Raw genomic sequence first — 26,025 nt, 5'->3', positions numbered from 1 at the left:
TTTCCCCTCAGACCTTATGGGGGCATCAGGACACAGAACCAAACCCCAATCAGAGGACTATAAAGCTCTCACTCCTTATCTATAAACTGCTCTAATATTTATGGCCATAACTACTTATCACTGTAATGGTTACGTGTGACTGGACACACCGCCTCCAGCAGGGCGAATTTATGTGACACACGCGACCCTGGATACACCGCCTCCAGCTGGCAAATTTCAGAAATACACGTAAACCGGATACACCGCCTCCAGCAGGGCGAATTTAAATAAGGGGAAACACCAGGGAAACAATTACAATGGTGGGCCCTGTGATAGGGAACGGGGATGTGGAGACCTCCTACACTCCCCTGAGTCAGTGTCACTACACTCCTACCGATCCCTAGGCCGGTTCCGCACCAGGCGCCACTCAGGATGCCTTTAAACCCTAGCTCACCCTGCACCTACCCCTTTCTAGTGAAATGGCCGATGCAGAGACTAATCCCACCACTGCACTGAAACACACATAAAGGAAAGGCACACACAGGGAAACACCACTTAGCTTTACTCTGTTGCACTAGCTCCTGGCAACAGAGTCCACCACCAGAATTCAGCTCTCCTCCTGAAACGCTGCCACCAAGCTCTGTCAGAGCTGCAAGGAAATCCCCTCTGACTCCTTCCACACCAGGGCTCTGACTGTGCTGCAAGGAGCTCTCTCCAGCTCCTTCCTCCACCAGGGATGGTTGGAAATGAATACTATCACCAATGCTGATTGCAACACCTGTGACTCTTTTATAGCAGAGCCAGCAATCACTGTTATGGATGAGTCACCGAAGGAGGAAAAAACAAAAATAATAGCTAAGTCCAGAAAACCAGAGAAGTTGGCAGCTATCGGATTGCAGACCCCTGAACCTATCCACAACAACTAGCAGTAGCCGTGGGGGGTTCCTACGGGGCCCTAGACCCCTCGATCACAGCCAGAGAACTAAATTAGCCTAAAGACAGAAAGGGGAAATCTAAACTGCCCCAGAGCTGACCCCAAAGCAATAGGCAGCCCCCAACATATAATGACTGTGAAGCAAGGTGAAAAACACTAACACAGATAGAAAGATAGGTTGAGCAAATGATGGTGCCCAAGCTAACTAAATAGGACAGGATAGAAAAGCTCCTGTCTGCAATCCGCAAAAACCCTATCCAAAAATGTACCAACAGACTGATAGGAGAAACAGGCCCTGAAGTCGCTAGGCTTCAAAAGACTATATCAGTACTCAGGTATATTCTGAAGACAGAGCCAGAGATCAACAGATCAGAGACAAAAATGGAATTCAGCTCACCCCCGGCCGGGGATGGCTGAACTCCAAAAAAACAAGGCAAACAAACCAGAACTAAAGTGTACAAAAGGCAGAGCAAAACTTAGCTTTGAGAAGCAGAAATCAGACTGGTCTCCAAGAATCCAGCAGGAAAATCACCGGCAAGGCAGCAGGGCGTCGGCTGCCTTATATCCAGTCATCAGTTCCTGTGACCCAGTCATCATCTACCTGCTCAACTGTTTGGTAATCAGCCTCACTACCTTCCTTCGCCAGAAGAGGGAGTTCATCAGACCTCACTGGTGAAGGGAAAAATGAACTCACAACAAATCACACCTGCATTACAAACATGTGCACTTAACTAAAGAAACAGAGTGCAATGATGCTCACCACCACCGGGGGCAAACTTAGCACAAAGGACACCACAGTGCAATAATCCCAATGGCCACCGGGGGCAAAAACCACACATAAGCACCCAGCTTTAAGAAAAAAAAAGGTTACATGTGCTTTTAACTGTCATCATCCAAACTGGATCATGACAATCACTCTCCCATAATGGCATTTCTGCTTCACGTCATGTCACTTGTCTTATCTATTGCATCATTTCTTTCTGTGCATAAATATGTGATTCTTCAGATTTTGTATTAGTCTATGCCTGATGAAGAGACCTAAGTAGTCTTGAAAGCTTGCAATTTGTTACCATCTTTTCAGTTAGCCATTAAAAGGCATCAACCACTGAGGACTCTCAATTCTGAATATTCTTCTATCTACTGGCTAACACGGTACAAAGATATATACAGTTGTGGCCAAAAGTATTGACACCCCTGCAATTCTGTCAGATAATACTCAGTTTCTTCCTGAAAATGATTGCAAACACAAATTCTTTGGTATTATTATCTTCATTTAATTTGTCTTAAATGAAAAAACACAAAAGAGAATGAAGCAAAAGGCAAAACATTGATCATTTCACACAAAACGCCAAAAATTGGCCAGACAAAAGTATTGGCACCCTCAGCCTAATACTTGGTTGCACAACCTTTAGCCAAAATAACTGCGACCATCCGCTTCCGGTAACCATCATTGAGTTTCTTACAATGCTCTGCTGGAATTTTACACCATTCTTCTTTGGCAAACTGCTCCAGGTCCCTGATATTTGAAGGGTGCCTTCTCCAAACTGCCATTTTTAGATCTCTCCACAGGTGTTCTATGAGATTCAGGTCTAGACTCATTGCTGGCCACCTTAAAAGTCTCCAGTGCTTTCTCTCAAACCATTTTCTAATGCTTTTTGAAGTGTGTTTTGGGTCATTGTCCTGCTGGAAGACCCATGACCTCTGAGGGAGTCCCAGCTTTCTCACACTGGGCCCTACATTATGCTGCAAAATTTGTTGGTAGTCTTCAGACTTCATAATGCCATGCACACGATCAAACAGTCCAGTGCCAGAGGCAGCAAAGCAACCCCAAAACATCAGGGAACCTCCGCCATGTTTGACTGTAGGGACCGTGTTCTTTTCTTTGAATGCCTCTTTTTTTCTCCTGTAAACTCTATGTTGAAGCCTTTGCCCAAAAAGCTCTACTTTTGTCTCATCTGACCAGAGAACATTCTTCCAAAACGTTTTAGGCTTTTTCAGGTAAGTTTTGGCAAACTCCAGCCTGGCTTTTTTATGTCTCGGGGTAAGAAGTGGGGTCTTCCTGGGTCTCCTACCATACAGTCCCTTTTCATTCAGACGCCGACTGATAGTACGGGTTGACACTGTTGTACCCTCGGACTGCAGGGCAGCTTGAACTTGTTTGGATGTTAGTCGAGGTTCTTTATCTAACATCCGCACAATCTTGCGTTGAAATCTCTTGTCAATTTTTCTTTTCCGTCCACATCTAGGGAGGTTAGCCACAGTGCCATGGGCTTTAAACTTCTTGATGACACTGCGCACGGTAGACACAGGAACATTCAGGTCTTTGGAGATGGACTTGTAGCCTTGAGATTGGTCACGCTTCCTCACAATTTGGTTTCTCAAGTCCTCAGACAGTTCTTTGGTCTTCTTTCTTTTCTCCATGCTCAATGTGGTACACACAAGGACACAGGACAGAGGTTGAGTCAACTTTAATCCATGTCAACTGGCTGCAAGTGTGATTTAGTTATTGCCAACACCTGTTAGGTGTCACAGGTAAGTTACAGGTGCTGTTAATTACACAAATTAGAGAAGCATCACATGATTTTTTGAACAGTGCCAATACTTTTGTCCACCCTCTTTTATGTTTGGTGTGGAATTATATCCAATTTGGCTTTAGTACAATTCTTTTTGTGTTTTTTTCATTTAAGACAAATTAAATGAAAATAATAATACCAAAGAATTTGTGTTTGCAATCATTTTCAGGAAGAAACTGAGTATTATCTGACAGAATTGCAGGGGTGTCAATACTTTTGTCCACAACTGTATCTTTCTTGTTTTAATATTTTTATGGACTTGTGTGCAAAGGGAAATTAATGTTGTATTCTAAACATTTTTTTCTTAAAGAACAGACTGTGTTGAAATACTGAAAATGTGTGGTGACCACAACAAATTCTCAGAAAGTGACACTGCAGAAAGTATATGTGAACGTCTGTCTTCTACTGATGACACAGATGATTGTATTCCACTGGATACGTATCTCCGTAAGTTAATCATCATTTTAGTAATTTTGAGTAAAATCTTTTTAAGCACCTGATTTGCCTCCAAAGATATATTGAAAATCCAGCTTCAAGGTATTAAATATTACTCCTGGAAGGGTGAGCTGTACCAATCCCTCCTGTATTTATTTTGTGGTACCTACTGTAGTTTATTTCTTTTAAAGGGAATTTGTTGGTAGGTTTTTGCTACCTCATCTGAGAGCAATGTAATGTAGGTAAAAAGAAGCTGAATCCAGCAATGTCTCACTTGAGGCCCTGTTACACTAAACGATGCACCAGCGATCCCGACAACGATACGAGCTTGTCAGGATCGCTGGTGTGTCGCTACATGATCGCTGGTGAGCAGCCAAACAGGCAGCTTCACCAGCGAGAAGCACCAGCGAGGACGCTGGTTTCTAAGGTACACATCGGGTTACTAAGTGACGCGTGTCACTTAGTTACCCGATGTGTACCTTAGAAACCTGCGTGCTCATGCCAGGAGCTGCGAGCATGCAGGTTTCTAAGGTACACATCGGGTAACTAAGTGACGTGCGTCACTTAGTAACCCGATATTTACCTTAGATACCAGCTCCCAGCACCTGCTTAGAGTGCTGGGAGCCTCACTGATCGTTGGCTCCCGCTGCCACACGCAGCGATGCACGCTGGCCAGCGGGAGAGCAACGATCAAAAACGGCTGTGCACGATAGTGCACGATCAGTGATACCCAGCAGGGGGGCCGGTCGCTGATCCCAGTCACACACAGCGATCTCACTGGTGAGATCGCTGTGGTGTCACAAAATCAGCGATCTCGCTAGCGAGATTCCTGTGTGTGACGGAGCCTTTAGTTTACTGCCATTCTGACACAATCAGAACTTTTAGATTTAGAATGAAGCAGAGCTGAGAAAGCTAACCCCACCCCCACTCCCAAGGCTTTCCAGGAGAGGGTTTTGCTAGACTGATGTTAATCTCTTAGTGATAAATCCTTCGTAGTTAGTAAATAACATCAACATCACACACTTTGACAAGTGACACTTCCTTGTATTCTGTGTCTTAGCCGCTATCTCCTGCTGTCTGCAGATTACATATCAAAACCCTGCTCACAGATTCCCTGGGAGTGGAATGGAGCAAATATTCTTTTCTATTAGCAGCGGGCACAGAAATTAGCCCCAGCAGCTGGCTCCAGCCTCCTGTGACCCGTTGCTCCGCTGCTGTCGCTACCCCACCTCCCCACCCTTGACACTCACCCACCTCAGCCAGAGCAGGGACATCCAGACTATAATATGCACCCCCCCATATTCCTCCACATTTTTGGAGGAAAAAAGTGCGTCTTATATTCCGAAAAATAAGGTACTTTTTTCCCTTCACCCATGACAGCACACCTGAGAGAGGGATCAGCCCAGCCAGGACAGGAACCTACTGAAACATAAGGGTGGTACCTCTCCCCTGCTTCAGTTGGGTTCCTGTTCTTGATGGGATTCCCATGCTGAAAAATGGACAGTAACCTGTAATGGATGAAAGGAAAAGTACCCGGCCTGTCCCAGCATGGGAAGAGCAGGTCTCGTATCTGTGGCACCGGCCTTCGAGTGGTGGAAGCACTGTCCACGGGTCCCCCGAGTGCTTGGTGTTCAAGCAGGCGCCGGCGGCACAGTCGGCTCTGTACTGGCTTGATCCGCCGGTGTCGCTGACGTCACGGGCAGAAGAGAAGGAGGAGGAGGGGGGATTTGGATGAGGAGGAGGAGGGGGGATTTGGAGAAGAGGAAGAGGGGGGATTTGGAGAAGAGGAGGAGGGGAGGATTTGGGGAAGAGGAGGAGGGGGATTTGGATAAGAGGAGGAGGAGGAGGGGGGATTTGGAGAGGAGGAGGGGGGATTTTTTAGAAGAGGAGGAGGGAGGTTTACATAATGTGTGGGGGGGATTTGGAGTGGGGGTGTACATAATGTGTGGGGGATTTGGAGTGAGGATGGGGGATACTTAATGTGTTTGGAGATTCGGGATAGGGACGGGGGTTATTTAATGTGTGGGAGGAATTTAGAGTGGGGATGGGGGGGTTATTTAATGTGTGGGGGGATTTGGAGTGGGGATGGGGGGATTTGGAGTGAGGATGGGATTTAATGTGTGTGGGGGGTTGGAGTGGGGATTTAATATGTGTGGGGAGATTTGAGGACACAAAATGAAGAGTATGTATGAGGGCATGTATGAGGAAACAGTATGGGAGATGGGTGCAGACAGTATGGGGAGCGAACGGGTGAATGTATATGGATACAGTATGGGGAGTGAGGGTGATGGGATGTGTGCAAACAGTATGGGGAGTCAGGTATGTGTGAGCAGACAGTATAGAGAGTGAGGGGGTAAATATATGAGGAGACAGTATGATGAACAGGTGGGATGTTAGAGGAGACAGTATGAGGAGGGAGGGGAATAGTGTGAGGCAACAGTATATTGCAGATATTTTTATTTAGGTGCATTATAATGACACTTCTGTCTTTAAGGGCATCATGTGGAGATTTGTTGCAGAAGACCAGAGAAGATGGAAGTCTGCAGAGATGAGATGTGGATGAGAAAACTCTTCATGAGGTCTGGACAAGAAGAAGAAAAGAAGAACGACTCCAGAGACAACGTCATCTATAAGGTTGGTTTCACACTTGCATTTTTTTTGCGCAAAAAACCGCATGTGTTTTTTTCCCCTATACTTTAACATGGGTGCGCATAGGTGCGCATACACATGCGTTTGTACGCGTTTGTATGCCCATGCGTTTTTTTGTAGTGTGCGCTCGGGCGCACAAAATGCATCCTGTTACATTTTTTGTGCGTCCGACTTGCCCCCAAAACACGCATGCGCACGCAATGCGTTTTTTTTACAGAAAAACACCCATTATAGTCTATTGGTGCACATTGTAATGCGCAAAAAAAGCATGCGTTTTTTAAAAAAACGCACCAAAACCTGCAAAAAAACGCACACAAACGCATGATGTGGTTTTTTCATGCGTTTGTGAGCGCAAAAAGCACGCAGCAAAAAAACGCAAGTGTGAAAGTAGCCTTAGGTACCTGGATATAAATATTATTTGTCATACTGACTTATTCTCATGTTTTTATTTGTTAGGAACATTACAGGGGTTTGTCCAGGTTTGTGCTGAGTCTTCAGTCATTCTATGTGACTGCAGACTTCTGAATTCTCACAGTGCTCACTGAACGCTGTTAGGATTCTCTCATGCCTGTAATTTACATACATACGGTCACATGCTGACTAGACATGTGTGGCCTCACTCAATGAAAATGAACAGAGCGAGGCCGGGCACGTCTAGTCGGAATGTGGCCAGAAGTATATAAATCACATACTTGAGCTGACATGACTGTACATTGGCAAGTGAGAATCCCAAATGTGTGCAGTGCATTAGTTGTGAGGATTCAGAAGCCTGCAATGTCAGGATTCAGCGCTGCAGGTTCCAGTAGTCATCACATGGACACTCCACTCATATCTGATTTTCATACTTATAATCCTGTGACAACGAGCTCTTCCTGCTTCTTTCAGTTTTTCACTGAACATTGAGGCCAATAGGGAGAGCATCTCGTCGGTACATGACTAAGTGTGCAAATTGCATGTTTGCTGGGGGGGGGGGCACCGAACCGAATTCTTGCCCCGGGTGCCAGAAAGCCTAGATACACCTCTGCCAAGACTTCTCACGTGCTATGCCAATTCCCTGGAATGCACTACCCAGGATAATTTGATTAATCCCTAATACCCACAGTTTTAAGTGTGCCCTAAAAATGCATTTCTTCAGACTGGCCTACCACCTCCACATATTTATTTAACTGTCCTTGTGTTGCCCATTCAAAATTATCATCATAGCCAGGACAATCCCATCATGTTCTCACATGCTTTATGCATTTAATAGCCCTCTGTGTCTGTACTTTTACACATTCTGGCTGATAACCGGTTCATAGAAAACAAAAACACAAAAATTGAGCTTGGTTTGAGTTGGTATACATGCAGCATATAAACGCATGTTTACATTGGCCATAAAGCATACAAAACCTACAAAAGACAAAAGGAGAAAAACCCTGCTGTAATTAACTAAATAAAAGGCAAAAGTGCATTTAAGTAATACAGAGTTCTTACTAATACTGTATTTTATCAAAAAGCGCATTTCTTCAGACTGGCCTACCGCCTCAACACATTTATTTAACTATCCCTGTGTTGCCCATTCAAACTTTTCATCATAACCAGGACCCTCGTATCATGTTCTCACATGCTTTATGCATTTAATAGCCCTCTGTGTCTGTACTTTAACACATTCTTGCTGATAACTGGTTCATGCAGCATTACATGAACACCAGATTTATTACATTATCACTGGCCAGAACAATGAAAGCAATTGTTACCATCCACCTTTTGTGTCTCTCCCATTTCCTTATAGATTGTAAGCTTGCGAGCAGGGCCCTCACTCCTCTTGGTATCTGTTGATTTTTGTGATTATTGTTTTTATTGTCTGTACAAGCCCCCTCTAAAATTTAAAGTGCAGCGGAATATGTTGGCGCTATAGAAATAAAATTATCATTATTATTCTAAAAACTGCACCCCTCAAGGTGATCAAAACCACATTCAAGAAGTTTATTAACCCTTCAGGTGCTTCACAGGAATTTTTGGAATGTGGAAAAAAAATTAACATTTATCTTTTTTTTCACAAAAATTACTGCTGATACAAATGTTTTTATTTTGACAAGAGTAACAGGAAAAAATGTTTGGGCGCACGACAGAGCTCGGAAGGGAAGGAGCGCCATTTGACTTTTTGAATGAAAAAATTGCCTGGAGCAATTGGCGGATGCCATGTTGTGTTTGGAGAGCCCCTCTGATGTGCCATAAGTGACACCATTTTGGAAACTAGACCTCTCAGGGAACTGATCTAGATATGTGGTGAGCATATTAAACTGTCAGGTGCCTCACAGAAGTTTTTATCGTTGAACCATGAAAATAAGTTTTGTGCACTTCTGAAAAGGACACTGCTGAACAGATGCCAGACGGAGTCCAGAGTTACTTGGCTACCTCATTATAGTGAATGGATCTCTCGGGGGGTTTCATCTTAATCACGTCACTCAGAGATTTAGATGGAAACCCCAAAGTAAGTGATCAGCGTAGAGCGACGGATAACTGTGATCCCAAACATTATGTAAAATGTCCTGAATAAAAGCTTCAGCTCAATCCACAAAAAAAAAAAACAAGCCCTCACACAGGTTTGTTATCTGTAAATGGAAAATATGGGCGGCACGATGGCTCAGAGGTTAGCATTGCAGCCTTGCAGCGCTGGGTCCTGGGCTCAAATCCTAACAAGGACAACATCTGCAAGGAGTTTGCATGAACCCGTGTTTGCATGGGTTTCCTCTGATTTCCTCCCACATTCCAAAGACATACTGATGGGGAATTTAGATTGTGAGCCCCATCAGGAGACAGTGCCAATAATGTCTGCAAAGCACTGGGGAATTAATGGTGCTATATAAATGAGTAAAAAAAAAAAGGGGGCTTCTACATTATTGGTAGAAAAGAAAAATGGCTCCTCACAAGTCAAAAGAAACTCCGCATTCAAATCCAAATGCCCCCTCCCTTCTGATCCCCACATTGTACCTAAATCACATATTGTGTCCACATTTGGCATTTCTGAAGCGATGAGAGCCCGCTTAACCTACGAGTGCATGCCTCCAGAAGCACGGGCTGGGCTTTACATGACTACAGCTGTTATGAATGGGTCACTGAGGAGCACCAGAACACCAGAGAGGTTGGTCGCTCAGCGGATTGCAGACCCCTGATCTTAACAACACAACTAGCAGTAGCCATTGAGCATTCCTACATTGCCCTAGATGCCTCGTCACAGCCGGAGGACTAACTAAGCCTAAAGACAGAAAGGTGAAATCTAAACTGCCCTGGAGCAGATCCCCAAAGGAATAGACAGCCCCCAAACATTGTCGGAGAGACAAGATGAAGCACAAACACAGACAGAAAAATGATGGGGCCCACACTGACTAGACAGGACAGAAAAGGTACTGTCTGCAATCACGCAAAAACCCTAATAATTCCAACACGACTGATGTACAAGAATACTGAGGTTTGAACAACCTCCCCCCACTATATCAGCACTCAGGTGTGAACTGGCGGCTAGCAACAGGCTAATACAGCAGGGGACTGAGCAAACAAACACAAGATACAAAAGTACAGGGCAGGAGCCAGCAGCCCCAGGGGGAGCAAGCTGACCCCTGGCAGCAAGGCAAAAACAGATGCAAAGGGTTTAGCAAATGACACTTAGCTGAAAAAATGCAGGATCAGGCAGCAGACAGGAATCTTCAGTAAGCAAAGAAAGGAGTATCACCGGCAGTCACTGAGAGAAGTCTGCTCGCTTATGTAGTCCCAGTCACTACCACCACTCCTCCAATTATCTTCTGCAGCTGTTGGGTTAACATCATGTTGACCAGCACCACTACCAGCAGTATCCACCAGAGGGAGACTTGCCTCAAAAGTCGTATCAAGAGAGCTCAAAACATACAGCATAATGTTGCAATTTACCCTCGGCAACATTCAATGCTGCTTGTTTCTGAAAAACACCCATGGAGTAATAATTGTCACTACACTACAGTTTCGAAAATGGAGTCACTTGAGGGGGGATTCTGCTCTTCTAGCAATTAAGGGCTCTGTATATGGAGTCCGCAAACTGTTCTAGAAACATCTGCGCTCCAGGAGGCAAATAGTAATTCGTTCCTCTCGAGTCTCTAGATATGGCTAAGTAGTACTATACAGCCACATATGGGGTATTGACATGCTCAGGAGAAATTTTGGTGCCATTTTTATCCCCTTCTTAGGTGAGAATGTAAAATCTGGGGCTAAAATAAAATTTTGGTGGTAAAAATGTAGTTATGTTTTCATCAATGACCAATGGTAAATAATTCTGTGACACACGCGTAGTGTCAATATGATCACTGCACCCCTAGATGAATTCATTAATAGATGTAGTTAAAATGGGGTCACTTATGGGGGGGTTCTGCTGTTCTGGCACCTCATGGGCTCTCCCAGTGGGTCATGACACCTGCAAACCATAGCAGTAAAATCTGGTGCTCCTTGCCTTCTGAACTTTGCACTTTGCCTGAAAAATATTAAAATTTGGTGCTAAAACAAAATTTTAGTGGTAACAATTGTAATTTATTTTGTTACACCATTCTGTCTGTATCTGGTTGTCGCCGTGACAATGCATGTGTCTGCTTTAACCCCTTACTCCTTTCCCCCTATTTGAGCTGGGATACTGCAGGCTGTTACCTGTATGGAGCCTGCTCAGTTCCCTGCTCTGCTGCGTAGCTGCACATGTGGTGTTAGTTCTTTTCTCTGCTCTTTAACCATTCGCATGTGCGGTCCCTGGTCACCGCTGTGGAAGCTGTCTGCGGGTTGTGAGGTCATTTGCAGCTGGTGCATGACTTTACATGTGTGTCTAGGCTTGCAGACGATGCCAGATGCTCTAAGCTGCAGTTCCTGCACTGATTGTGCTGCACTGGTTTCTGTGTATGCTTAGGGTGTGTGCGGCTTTTATCAGGGTTAGTGTGTGTACTTGAAATGCTGTCCACAGCCAATTGCTGAGGGGCAGCTCCTTTATAAACCTACCCTGCCCTATGGGCGGGGCCAGAGCTGCTCACAACGCTCCTGGACTTTGCCATGTGTGTCTCGTGTCTCTAGACCTCGTCTGTCTCGGTTATGGTACCAAAGTCCCTGCCTTGATTCCTGCTTTGTCCTGTACCCTCGACCCTGCCCCGGAGGCGGTATATCCGGGCCTGAATCCTTGATCCTGTACCTGTCCTGTTCCTGACCCTGTCTAAATTCGCCCTGGCCTGGAGGCGGTGTATCCAGGCTTGAATCCTTGATCCTGTACCTATCCCGTACCTGACTATGTCTGAACTGTCTGCTGTGTTATGTTCCTGGAATCCCTCTGTGTTTGGAGCCCCGCACCCAGTGACTCTGAGACTCTTGTAACCGGTGATCCTGCTGAGCATCTACTATGCTGTGCTCTGACTACCATGCGGTGCTAGCTCCATGCAGGCCCAGCAATCCTGCGGTGTTAGCACTATCACGCTTGAGTTCCTTCCTAGGTCCGATGCCCGGAGCCTGTCGACCAGTCTGGAACCTGATGATCGCTGCCTGGAGCCTGGAGCTGGATGACTGCAGTGGTGCCTGTAGGTCGTGTTGGATATCCGGAACCAAACGACTCCCATCTGATGTCTGCTGGTGACTCTGATGTCCTGTGGGTGACCCTGATGTCCTGATAACTTCGTGTGCCCTGATGTCCTGATAACCTCGTGTGCCCTGATGTCCTGATGACCTCCTGTGCCCTGATGTCCTGATGATCTTGTGTGCCCTGATGTCCTGATGACCTCGTGTACCCTGATGTCCTGATAACCTCGTGTGCCCTGATGTCCTGATGACTTCGTGTGCCCTGATGTCCTGATGACCTCGTGTGCCCTGATGTCCTGCCTGTGTCCCTATGTCCCGCTTATGAGTGCCTTGGTGATCCGATGGTGCCTTGGGGTCCACTGACTGGCACACTTCTGGGAGGTGTGGAATCGGGAGCCTGGTTTAGCCCTGTTTTGTCTATGTACTGTGACTTTACTTTAAGTAAACTTTACTTTATTTATACCTGAAGTTGTGTGGTGTTGTCTAGTCCTACGTGTCTTCTTTGTCCACATGATCAGCTGCCACAGAATCCCGGACGCTGCCCTTCCATAGTTTGGGTAGGCCCAGGTCCCCCTCTGTGGTATAGAAGGTCCATATTGCGTCCCCGGGGGATGCCAGCCCCTCGCCATCGGCGTGGAAGCGCCTGCTGGGCCGCATCTGCGGCTGCAGTCATGACAGAAGCTCTGGCCTTGGACTCAGCTGAGCATGTATGGACGGTAGGACTTTTTCCGAGCCCCGCTTGGCTAGCGGATGAGATGGCTCAGATCCCAGCTGGTGGTGGACTAGGTTGCTCAACCCTGCGCTTGGTAACCAGTTTGGATTTCTGGAGCAATGAACTCTGCTGCTTGTGAACTGGGACTTACCGCCTATCCCAAGAAAAGTTTCTGTGTATTTTTTTGGGACTTCAGAAGAGGGGGCTTTAGGAGGGGATAATGTCACGCCGTTCTGTCTGTATCTGCTTGTCGGCGTGACAATGCATGTCTGCTCTAACCCCTTACTCCTTTCCCCCTAATTGAGCTGGGATACTGCTGGCTGTTACTTGTATGGAGCCTGCTCAGTTCCCTGCTCTGCGGCGTAGCTGCACATGTGATGTTAGGTCTTTGCTCTGCTGTTTGACCATTCGCATGTGCGGTCCCTGGTTACCGCTGTGGAAGCTGTACATGGATTGTGAGGTCATTTGCATCTGGGGCATGACTTTCCACTTTGTCTAGGCTTGCAGACGATGCCAGGTGCTCTAAGCTGCAGTTCCTGCACTGATTGTGCTGCACTGGTTTCTGTGTGTGCTTAGGGTGTGCGCGGCCACACCTCCCCTGCTTTTATCAGGGTTAGTGTGTGTACTTGAAATGCTGTCCCCAGCCAGTTGCTGAGGGGCAGCTCCTTTATAAACTTACCCTGCCCTATGGGCAGGGCCAGAGCTACTCACAACGCTCCTGGACTTTGCCATGTGTGTCTCGTGTCTGTGTCTCTGGACCTCGGCTGTCTCGGTTATGGTACAAAAGTCCCTGCCTTGATTCCTGCTTTGTTCTGTACCCTCACCCTGCCCCGGAGGCGGTATATCCGGGCCTGAATCCTTGATCCTGTACCTGACCCTGTCTAAATTCGCCCTGGCCTGGAGGCGGAGTTTCCAGGCTTGAATCCTTGATCCTGTACCTATCCCGTACCTGACTATGTCTGAACTGTCTGCTGTGTTATGTTCCTGGAATCCCTCTGTGTTTGGAGCCCCGCACCCAGTGACTCTGAGACTCTTGTAACTGGTGTTCCTGCTGAGCATCTACTATGCTGTGCTCTGACTACCATGCGGTGCTAGCTCCATGCAGGTGGGTCGCCCTCCCAGGGCTGTGGGGTACTCGGTACCGGGCCCGATGAGGTTCAATGGGAGATGTCACGGCAGCTGGGACCCGGCCCGTGGCCCTGGGCGCCCATTGTAAAAAGGGGAAAGTTTATAAGTGATTCGTGACGCCACCTGTGGTGTTCGGCAATGTAGATGTAAGTCGACGCTGCAGACAGATCCTTTGGGACAGATGGTGTGGTGCAGCAGTGATGTTATAGCCCTACACAGGCAGGGCTGTAGTCCCAGGGCAGAGTAGGTGAAGTGACACTTAGATGGTGTAGTGTCGGGCGCAAAGGATGTACCAGTGCTGGATAGAGATGAGCGACTTTGCCTTTTTTCGGGTCGACTAGGGTTTCGAGAAACCCGACTTTCGCAAAAGTCAGGTCGAACGAAATCGGCCGATTTTCGTGAAAAGTCGAAGGCCGACTGAAGCACGAAACCCAATGTAAGTCAATGGGGAAGAAAAGTCGGCAGTGAGTGGAGGACAGGAAACACACCAAGAGTGCCAATTTTAATGCCGAAAACATCAATTCTTATTCCTTAAGCTTGTCAACCTTAATTTACTTTAAAACAATAGTTAGGCATTGAAAACTGGGGGTTATTTGGCTAAAGTTGTGGGGGGGTAGTGCTGGCTCCACATGTTCGTGGGCCCAGGGCCAAAGACAGTCACTGGGCTCCTTTAACACATGACACAATTCATGATCCTTTGATACGGCAGAGAAATAGCGGTACAGTACAATGAAAAATACTTCAATTCTTACATCACATGACTGATATCCATTTTAAATTCTCCAATAGCTCCAAAAACAGACAGTATAATCCTCCATACAGTATTATGGCCACCGCATAGTGTGCCATACAGAGTAATGAGGCCCATATATTTCTCCATACAGAATCATTGATCCCATATAATGTTCGATACAGTATATGATGAGCTCCACATAATGCTGCAGTATATGGTGTTCACCATGGATGAAGCTCCAGTGTCTTATGGGCCCAAATAATGCTCCATATATAATGGGCCTCATTTCTAATGCTCCAGTGTATAATGGGCCCTGTAAATGCTGCTCCAGTGACTGATGTCCACCTTTGGAATGCTCCAGTGTATGGTGGGCCCCAGATATCATTCTCCAGAGTATCGTGCTCCCCAAAAATTGCTCCCAACCTTTAAAACAATTAAATAAGTCTCCTCGCTAGGGAATCCCTGTACTAGTCTGAACTCCTCGTCGTCCCCATCTTTCATCTCTCTGCACTTGGACTGTTTAGGCAGTGGGCGTACAGACGTGATGTCATCGCGCTCTTTGACCAGAATGTCACTGTCAGAAAAAGTGTTTGGTTTCCGGGGGCAGTATGGTTGCAAAGCTGAACCTTAACTGAATGTCCAGAAGGGCACCACCAGGAGTGGAGCCTGCGGCTTAATTGGACTCAACACGGGCAACCTCAACCATGCCATCCACAAAAAAGCTGCACAGATTGCAAGTTTAATTCCGTTAACGAACGAGACTCTGGCATGCCCCCGCGGTCCGCGTCCAGCTAACTAGAGGAACACGTGTGGCTCTAGCACGCAAGATCGGCCAATAACAGGTCTGTCATGCCCTTACATGGCCGGGGCTGCACGCGTGCTACAATGAAAGGACCAGCGTGTATCGCTTACAGGTGAGGATAACACGCTGAACCCCGTTAGTGATGAGGATCTGGGATTAAAATTCTTCCCCGCGAACAAACATTTCTCAGTAAGTGCAGGTCAACCGTAATTCTGGAATTAGGCCTAAACGGCATTCCAGAAAGAATGTGAAAAAATTAAGTGTCCAAACCACAGGTGCTGTAGCTTGCTTAACCCCTTCCTGACATCCGACGTACAATACCGTCCATGGGACCCGGGCCCCTATGCCCATGGACGGGATAGTACGTCTACCGCGATCAGCGGCGCCCACGTGGTGAGCGCCGCTGATCGCGGCCGGGTGTCAGCTGATTATCACAGCTGACACCCGGCACAATGTGTCAGGGGCAGTCATGGACCGCCCCCGACACGTTAACCCCTTGCACACCGCGATCAAACATGATCGCGGTGTACCGGGGGTTAAAGGGAAGCATCGGCAGGGAGGGGGCTCCCTCCGTGCTTCCCTGAGCCCCCCACGGCAGCGCAATGTGCAGCGCTGCTGCGGGGGGCTCCTTTTCTGCAAGCCCCCAAATCCAAGATGGCGACGGGGGCCTTCGGAGGCCTGCAGGAAGCTGGCTTCCTCGGTGCCTGCAAAGCGCATGCATGAGGAAGCCTTCTGCACTGCCTGTGACAGATCGCTGATCTGTCACAGTGATCTGTGATGTGACAGATCAGTGATCTGTCACAGGACAGTGATGTCCCACCTGGGACTATTTAATAAAGTTAAAAAAAAATTAAAAAAAAGTGTTAAAATAAATTTTAAAAAATCGCCAAATAAATTAGAAAAAAAAAAATATTCCCCCAAATAAATCCATTTTTTGGAAATAAAAAAAACCCAAAACAATAAAAGTACACATATTAGGTATCGCCGCGTCCGTAACGACCCACCCTATAAAACTGTCCCATTAGTTAACCCCTTTAGCGAACCGCTTAAAAAATAAAAATAAAAAACGAAGCAAAAAATAATGATTTATTATCATACCGCCAAACAAAAAGTGTAATAACGCGCGATCAAAAAGACGCATATAAATATTCATGGTACCACTGAAAACGTCATCTTGTCCCGCAAAAAACGAGCTGCCACACAGCATCATAAGTGAAAAAATAAAAAAGTTATAGCTCGCAGAATAAAGCGATGCAAAAATAATTATTTTTTATATAAAATAGTTTTCATTGCATAAAACCGACAAAACATAAAAAAACGACCTAAATGAGGTATCGCTGTAACCGTACTGACCCGAAGAATAAAACCGCTTTATCAATTTTACCGCATGCGGAACGGTGTAAACGCAACTCCCCAAAAGAAATTCATGAAATGCTGGTTTTTGTTCATTCTGCGTCCCAAAAATCGGAATAAAAAGCGATAAAAAAAGTCACGTGCCCGAAAATTGTACCAATAAAAATGTCAACTCGTCCCGCAAAAAATAAGACCTCACATGACTCGGTGGGTCAAAATACAGAAAAATTATAGCTCTCAATATGTGGTGATGCAAAAACTATTTTTACAATAAAAAGCGTCTTTTAGCGTGCGACAGCTGCCAAATATAAAAACCGCCATAAATAGTAAATCAAACCCCCCGTTATCACCCCCTTAGTTAGGGAAAAATAATAAAATAAAAAAAATGTATTTATTTCCATTTTTCCATTAGGGTTAGGGCTAGGGTTAGGGTTAGGGTTAGGGCTGAGATTAGGGTTAGGGGTGTGTTGGGGTTCGGGTTGGAGTTGGAATTGGGGGTTTCCACTGTTTGGGCACATCAGGGGCTCTCCAAATGCAACATGGCGTCTGATCTCAATTCCAGCCAATTCTGAGTTGAAAAAGTCAAATGGTGCTCCTTCCCTTCCAAGCTCTGCCATGCGCCCAAACAGTGTTTTACCCCCACATGTAGGGTATAAGCCTACTCAGGTCAAATTGCAAAACAATTTTTGGGGTCCAATTTCTCCTATTACCCTTAGGAAAATAAAAAATTGGGGGCAAAAATATCATTTTTGTGGAAAAAAATGATTTTTTTATTTTCACGTCCGAGCGTTATAAACTTCTGTGAAGCACTTGGGGGTTCAAAGTGCTCACCACACATCTAGATAAGTTCCGTGGGGGGTCTAGTGTCCAAAATGGGGTCACTTATGGGGAGTTTCAATAGTTTAGGTACATCAGGGGCTCTCCAAAAGCACATGACACCCGCAGACCATCCCATCAAAGTCTGCATTCCAAAACGTCACTACTTCTCTTCCGAGCCCCGACGTGTGTCCATACAGTAGTTTTCTCCCACATATGGGGTGTCAGCGTACTCATGACAAATTGGACAACAACTTATGGGGTGTCAGCGTACTCATGACAAATTGGACAACAACTTTTGGGGTCCAATTTCTCCTGTTACCCTTGGGAAAATGAAAAAAATGGGGACTAATTGATCATGTTTGTGGAAAAAATACGATTTTTTTATTTTCATGCCCGGGCATTATAAACTTCTGTGAAGCCCTTGGGGGTTCAAAGTGCTCACCACACATCTAGATAAGTTCCTTAGGGGGTCTCGTTTCCAAAATGGGGTCATTTGTGGGGGGTTTCCACTGTTTAGGTACATTAGGGGCTCTCCAAAGGCAACATGACACCCGCAGAACATTCCCTCAAAGTCTGCATTCCAAAACGTCACTACTTCCCTTCCGAGCCCCGACGTGTGTCCATACAGTAGTTTTCTCCCACATATGGGGCGTCAGCGTACTCAGGACAAATTGGACAACTTTTGGGGTTCAATTTCTCCTGTTACCCTTGGGAAAATAAAAAAATTGGGGACTAATTGATCATGTTTGTGGAAAAAATACGATTTTTTTATTTTCATGCCCGGGCATTATAAACTTCTGTGAAGCCCTTGGGGGTTCAAAGTGCTCACCACACATCTAGATAAGTTCCTTAGGGGGTGTCGTTTCTAAAATGGGGTCATTTGTGGGGGTTTCCACTGTTTAGGTACATTAGGGGCTCTCCAAAGGCAACATGACACCCGCAGACCATTCTATCAAAGTCTGCATTCCAAAATGTCACTACTTCCCTTCCGAGCCCCGAAGTGTGCCCATACAGTAGTTTTCTCCCACATATGGGGTATCAGCATACTCAGGACAAATTGGACAACAACTTTTGGGGTCCAATTTCAAAATGGTGACTAAAAGATCATGTTTGTGGAAAAAATACGAATTTTTTATTTTCACGCCCGGGCGTTATAAACTTCTGTGAAGCACTGGGGGGTTCAAAGTGCTCACCACACATCTAGGTAAGTTCCTTGGGGGGTCTAGTTTACAAAATGGTGTCATTTGTGGGGGGTTTCCACTGTTTAGGTACATCAGGGGTTTTCCAATCGTGACATGGTGTCCGATCTCAATTCCAGCCAAAAACGTCAAATGGCGCTGCTTCCCTTTCGAGCTCTGCCATGCGCCCAAATAGTGGTTTACCCCCACATGTGGGGTATCAGCGTACTCAGGACAAATTGCACAATAACTTTTAGGGTCCTGTTACCCTTGGGAATATAAAAATTGGGGTGAAAACATCATTTTTGTGGAAAAAATATGATTTTTTAATTGTACCGCTGTACGTTATAAACTTCTGTAAAGCCCTTGTGGGTTCAAAGTTCTCACCACATATCTAGATAAGTTCCTTGGGGGGTCTAGTTTCCAAAATGGGGTCACTTGTAGGGGGTTTCCACTGTTTAGGTACATCAGGGACTCTCCAAACGTGACATGGCGTCCGATCTGAATTCCAGCCAATTTTGCATTGAAAAAGTCAAACGGCGCTCCTTCCATTCTGAGCTCTGCCGTGCGCCGAAACAGTCGTTCCCCCCCACATATCAGGTATCAGCGTACTCAGGACAAATTGCATAATAACTTTTGCAGTCCAATTTCTCATGTTACCCTTGGTAAAATAAAAAAAATTGAACCTGAAGTATTTTTTTTGTGAAAAAAAGTTAGATGTTCATTTTTTTTTTAAATATTCAAAAATATTCCTGTGACGCACCTAAAGGGTTAATAAACTTCTTGAATGTGGTTTTGAGCACCTTAACGGGTGCAGTTTTTAGAATGGTGTCACTTTTGGGTATTTTCTATCATATAGACCCCTCAAAGTGGCTTCAAATGTGATGTGGTCCTAGAAATAAAATGGTGTTGTAAAAATGAGAAATCGCTGGTCAACTTTTAACCCTTATAACTTCCTAACAAAAAAAAATTTGATTCCAAAATTGTGCTGATGTAAAGTAAACGTGGGAAATGTTAGTTATCAAGTTTTTTGTGTGCCGTATCTCTGTGATTTAAGGGCATAAAAATTCAAATTTGGAAAATTGCGAAATTTTCAAAATTTTTGCCAAATTTTCATTTTTCTCACAAATGAACGCAAGTTATTTGAATGAAATTTTACCACTAACATGAAGTACAATATGTCACGAGAAAACATTGTCAGAATCACTGGGATCCATGGAAGCGTTCCAGAGTTATGACCTCATAAAGGTACAGTGGTCAGAATTGTAAAAATTGGCCCGGTCATGAACGTGCAAACCACCCTTGGGGGTGAAGGGGTTAAAAGCTGGGCTCCTCTGCTGAGTAGCACACAGTTCTTACATAAACAGGTGGCATAGCTTGGTTCATGGGTGGCCAACTCTGCTGAGTAGCATACACAATTACTAGGCCCAAAGTATTAAGTGGTGTAAATGCAGTCAAAAACTGGTTCTCTCATAAACAGGCGGCATAGCTCGGTTCACGGGTGGGCTCCTCTTCTGAGTAGCAGACACAGTTACTAGGCCCAAAAGGATTTTCAGGACAATATGCAGTAAAAAATTATTAGAAACACACACGATGTAGCTCCTTCACAGGTGTACTACACCGCTGGCTACCAGACATCACTACTATGCCCTAAAACTGTCTATTATCATTGAAAACCATTATTAATGTGAAAAAAAAGATACGTTTTTGTTTAACAAAACGTTCTCGAACGGAAACTCGAACAGCCAAATTTTAATCAAAGTGTTGTAGTTCGACGAACACCGCCCAAAACAGCTAGAATATGAACTTGGCCAACAGTTCCACTCAAACACCACTCATCTGTAATCAGGAGGCAGACTCAGACGGTCTCAGGCACAGTATGGATTCGACAAGATTTCAGAAAGTTGAGAAAGGGTACAGTATCACCGGATAACAGGTATATATAGCATAGTTTAAACATTTTAAATCTCCGTGTTTATTTCCGGAGTCCGACAAAGACTCTCTCATCCTCAGTATGGATTAGACAACAATCTAAAAAGTAGAAAAAAGGAAATGTTTTTGAAGCGTACACCAGTATACACTGTTGGGGTATTTTTAAATCTTCATATATATTTCTGTCTCAGTAAGACAGTCCAGACTCTCCGCAAGAGGAAACGAGATGGATAAAAGTACGGACATAAAGTCGAGTGATTGCAGAAATTTAGGAATTACTAATTACTAATGAGGGGAAAAACTCCCGGGAGAATTCTCAGAGGCGATGCTGACCCTCAATTACTTTGTGTGTGGAGACAGCGAAAACAGTTCTTTGTGAAGAAAGGGTTGCTGTATCGCAGCACCGTTGATCCCATCACCGTTACTCATCTTTTCCTCAAATTTTGATCACAGGGAGAGATGTAGACACGGTCCTCACTGCCTATCATAATCTGTCAGGTAACTTTGGAGTGCAAAAGACAGAAGCCACAGGCTGTAGGCGTTTCTATTGGATTGGCATGAGAGGGCACATTTAAAAATGTGGGCAGGAATGTCACACGTCTGTGAGTAGGAAAACTGTGAAAGCTGATGATAAACCACCACTGCATCTCATTGTGAGTCGACGTCCATAAGAAATGGAAGCCATTGATCATCTGAAGCTAGAGCCCGACCAGCAGGACAGGGCATAGCTACGTCTTAACCATCATCTATCAGTTCACCAAATTTGTAGTGGCAGTCCCAGCGAAGGATTTGACAGCCCAGACTACACAGCGGAGGAGCAGGGAGAGGTAAATATTGCAAATGCTGGGGCCCTGCCCAAGCAAGGGGTGCCCACTCGTGGGCGTCGGTACTGGCACTGGGCCCCTCATAGTACGCCGGTGTGTCTGACGGCAGGTGTGCACCCCCACCGTCAGAGACACTTGATTGCACTATGAGGCACTCTGTGCCAGTGCCGGCGCCCAAGAGTCGGCCCACCCACCTGTCCAGCGCAATGGCACTCGCACGGTTGTGTGCGCTAGGTGGTGACCCCGGCCATGGGGGGGAGGCAGCCCAGTTAGGGAGGTTTAAAAAGTGGCATATGTTGATGTTGGACATTCAGCAGCTGCAAATGGAGGAATTGGAGAAGTCCGAGGAAGATGAGGACAAAAGCGAGCCATTTTTCTGGCAACCTATGTGTCATCAGGGGAAGGTGGGACAAAATCCTTTGAAACACATGCATGGTTCATTTTAATGAAGGTTAGATCATCAACATTTTGGGTCGACAGACAGATCCTTTTTTCTGTCAGGATTGAGCCAGCAGCACTGAAGACTCTTTCCGATAGCACACTAGCAGCAGGGCAAGCGAACTCCTGTAAGGCATATTGTGCCAATTCAGGCCCGGTGTCCAGTTTAGAGGCCCAATAGTCAAAGGGGAATGACCTGTGAGGAAGAACATCGATATGGGACAAGAAGTAGTTTGTAACCATAGTTGACAACTGCTGTCTCCTGTTACTTTCAATCGATGCAGTATTACCAGTCGTGTAAGCGGGACTTGAAAAATCAGTCCACAACATGGTCATGAAACCCCTGTCTCCAACACCACTTCTGATGTGTGCACCACGAACACCTCTTCCATGTTGCTCCCTATGGCTCGTTGGAGTACCATCACCGCTGCTGTGTGCTGGGAATGCCTCAAACAAACGGTTTACCAGAGTTGCTTGTTTGTTAGCCAATATTACTTCAAGGTTCTCCTGTGGCATGATGTTTTGGAATTTGCCTTTATAGCGTGGATCCAGGATGCTGGCCAACCAGTAGTCGTCAACGTTCATCATTTTGGCAATGCAGGGGTCCCTTTTTAGGATCTGCAAGGCATAAGCTGACATGTGGGCCAATGTTCCAGGTGTCAATGATGCACTGCGAGTGCTGGGTGGAGGAGCACTTTCTGGCAAATCCACATCAGTCATGCACAAACCCTGTACCAGACCTTGCCACGCCAACATTTTCTCTTGCCCCACGAGAAGCATCCTCCTCCCCTAAATAATCATCCCCATCATCATCCTCCTCCTCTTCTTCCTCCACCTCGTCCAGGAGAGGTCCCAGAGCAGACAATGGCTGACTGTCATCAAGGCTTCCCTCCTCCTCTTCCTCATCCTCCTCGGCTGCAGACGCCTGCTCCTTAAGGTGCGTCAAAGTTTGCATGAGCAGGTGCATAAGTGGGATGCTCATGCTTACCAGTCGTGTGCATTCCTCAAAACACTGAAGGACTTTACAGAGGTCTTTCAGCTTCGACCACTGCACACCCGACAATTCCATGTCTGCCCTCAAAGTGCCTGGCTGTGTATCGTCCCACAAATGCATTACAGCCTGCCTCTTTTCGCACAGCCTCTCAACCATGTGCAGGGTGGAGTTCCACCTTGTTGCAACGTCGATAATTAGGCGGTGCTTGGGAAGTTGGAGCAATCGCTGCAGCTTCTGCATACGACTGGAGTGTACGGGCGACCGTCGGATGTGCGAGCACAGTCTTCGGACCTTCTGGAGCAGGCCTGTTAACTCCGGATAATTATTGAGGAAGCACTGCACCACCAGGTTCAAGGTGTGAGCCAGGCAAGGTATGTGTCGGAGTTTTGAAAGGGCTATGGCTGCCACAAAATTCCGGCCGTTATCACTAACTACCTTGCCTGCCTCAAGATGTAGACTGCCCAGCCATGACTCAGTATGTCGCTGCAAGTACTCGGCCAGTACCTCCGTGGTGTGTCTGTCGCCCAAACACTTCATCTTCAACACAGCTTGCTGACGCTTACCACTAGCTGTTCGATAGTGGGACACCGAGTGTGCAGCACTGGCAGCTGCGGATGGAGTGCTCGTGCGACTGCGCTCTGTGAACGAGCTTTCGCTTCTAGAGGAGGAGGAGGAGGGTCGAACGCCTACAGCCAACTGCTTCCTATACCATGGGCTAGGCAGCACTGTCCCACCGCCGCTGTCCCCTGTGGACCCTGCATCCACCACATTAACCCAGTGCACAGTGATAGACATGTAACGGCCCTGGCCATGCCTACTGGACCATGCATCTGTTGTGAGGTGCACCTTTCCACCCACTGATTGCTTGAGTACATGGACAATGTGGTCTTTCACATGAAGGTGGAGGGCTGGGATGGCTTTGCGAGAAAAGAAGTGCCGACTGGGTAGGTCATAGCGTGGTACTGCGTAGGCCATGAGTGCGCGGAAAGCTTCGCTTTCAACCAACCAGTAGGGCATCATCTCTAATGAGATTAGTTTGGCAATGTGGGTGTTCAAACCCAGTGTATGCAGATGAGAGGATGAGTTCTTTCATGTCCTACTCATAGTCTCTGGTAGGGTGAGCTGGACTTGAGAGCTGCATATGGTGGAACTAGCAGTGGACATGGCGGACTGAGAGAGGGTTGATGATGGTGATGCAGTTGGGGTTCTTTCTGATGGCCTAGATTCAGTCTTTCGTAGCAATAACATTGTGATTGCCTGACTGCTTTGGCCTTGCGACGACACCTCAACATTTGCTTCTGGTTGTGTGCTAACCAGTGGGCTTACAGTGGGGGAAATGATGTAGCGTTGCTGACTACCTTCATTGGGAGCAGTTGCACATGTGGTATGTGAGGTTTGGTAGTCCGTCCACGCTTGCAAGTGCATGGTGGTTAAATGTCTAAGCATGCAACTGGTATTCAAATTTCTCAGATTTTTCCCTCGGCTAAAGGTCTTTGCGCACTTCTTACAGATAACCTTTGCCTGATCATTAGGATTTTGTTCAAAAAAGTGCCACACTGCACTCTTCCTACTATGGAAGACATTTTGAGGTCTTGCACGCTGTGCTAATTTGACCGTCTGGACTAGATGTCCTGCAACTCTTTTGGTTTTTGTAACCCGTTTTTGGACTGCTCCGGGCCTGCCTGATAACAGCTGTTACGATGTCGATGCCTGCTGCGGATGCTCCTCCTCCTCTTCTGAGCTATTGGCAGTGGCACCCTCTTCCCCCAATGGATGCCAATCTGGGTCAACAACTGGGTCATCCATCACCTCCTCTTCATTGTAATGTGCACCTTCCTCTGTGTCACCATGTAAGGTGGTATAGTATGCGGGATGGGGCACTTGAGTTTCATCAGGGTCAGATTCTGGCTCAGTACACTGCGAGGACAATGTAGTCCTCTGAGTGAATGTACCAGCAGATAAATCTAGCAGTGGCTGTGCATCAGTGCACTCCATGTCAGATTCTTCTTGGACTGGGTAATTCACGATTTGACTTGATAACCCAGGCATGGTATGTGAAAAGAGCTCCATGGAGTAATCTGTAGTGTGGCCTGCCGCATCCTTTACTTTTGGTAGGCGTGAAGGACACAAGGAAAGGTGTGGTTCCTGACCATGAGTCTCCATTGACGACTCAGTGCTTTTATTTTTTGAAAGTTCAGAAGAGGAGGCGAGAGAGCTGGAGGCTGTGTCAGCAATGTAAGCCAAAACTTGTTCCTGAAGCTCCGGTTTTAAAAGCGGTTTACCTACTCCCAGAAAAGGGAGACTTCGAGGCCTTGTGGAGCCAGACGATGGCGCAGGCTCAACACCTCCTGCATTAGGTGCTATTGTGCTTTTGCCACTACCAGCAGATCCAACACCAACACCATCATTACCAGCTGGCAACCCCCGCCCACTTCCACGGCCTCTTCCAACACACTTCCTCATTTTTGGGAAAATGTACCCAAAATACCACCAGCTATATGGTACTGTAAAACAAGGTACAAGGTGTATTTAGTACTGGGGAGAATTTGAATCTCCCTACAGACTTGAGGACACTGAACTATTATCTCAGGCCCAGTGTAGATTACACCTCAATATAGCAGGCTGAAATTGGATGGTGTATAAAATGTCTATATAGGACTGGGGAGAATTTGAATCTTCCTAGAGATTTTAGCAAGCTGACAATGATGCTCAGTCCCAAGTATGGCAGCAGGCAGCCTAATAAGGCCTGTTTCACACATCAGTTTTTGTGGTCAGTTAAAATTTGCTAAAATGGCGGACAACGGATCCGTTCCTGTACGGACCACAACGTTTGGCACTGGACCGTTGTTTTAACGGTTCCGTCGAAGGAAGAATTTTAAAGGAACCGCTGCCTGGGGAAGGGGAGGGAGGGAGGGGGAGAAGGAGAGAGAGAGAATTTTTTTCAGCCGCCAGAACAGGGTTAAATTTCCAGCCAAAGGAAATCCTCTGG

General features: G+C 46.3%; 1 protein-coding gene across 2 annotated transcripts in view; it reads left to right on the top strand.

Annotated features, from left to right (window-relative positions):
* Positions 1-26,025, top strand: part of RECK (reversion inducing cysteine rich protein with kazal motifs) — a 675,429-nt gene that overhangs the window by 386,146 nt on the left and 263,258 nt on the right. For both annotated transcript variants that reach the window (XM_073549858.1, XM_073549859.1), the window contains exon 12: positions 3,797-3,933. In XM_073549858.1, coding sequence (XP_073405959.1) covers positions 3,797-3,933 — 137 coding nt within the window. The remainder of the gene's footprint in view (positions 1-3,796; positions 3,934-26,025) is intronic.

The sequence above is a fragment of the Dendrobates tinctorius genome, unplaced genomic scaffold (assembly GCF_039654945.1).
Source record: "Dendrobates tinctorius isolate UK_male_01 unplaced genomic scaffold, ASM3965494v1 ptg000162l, whole genome shotgun sequence".
Taxonomy (NCBI): domain Eukaryota; kingdom Metazoa; phylum Chordata; class Amphibia; order Anura; family Dendrobatidae; genus Dendrobates; species Dendrobates tinctorius.
The sequence above is the reverse complement of the archived record's forward strand: the minus strand, read 5'-3'. Positions and strand labels throughout refer to the sequence as shown.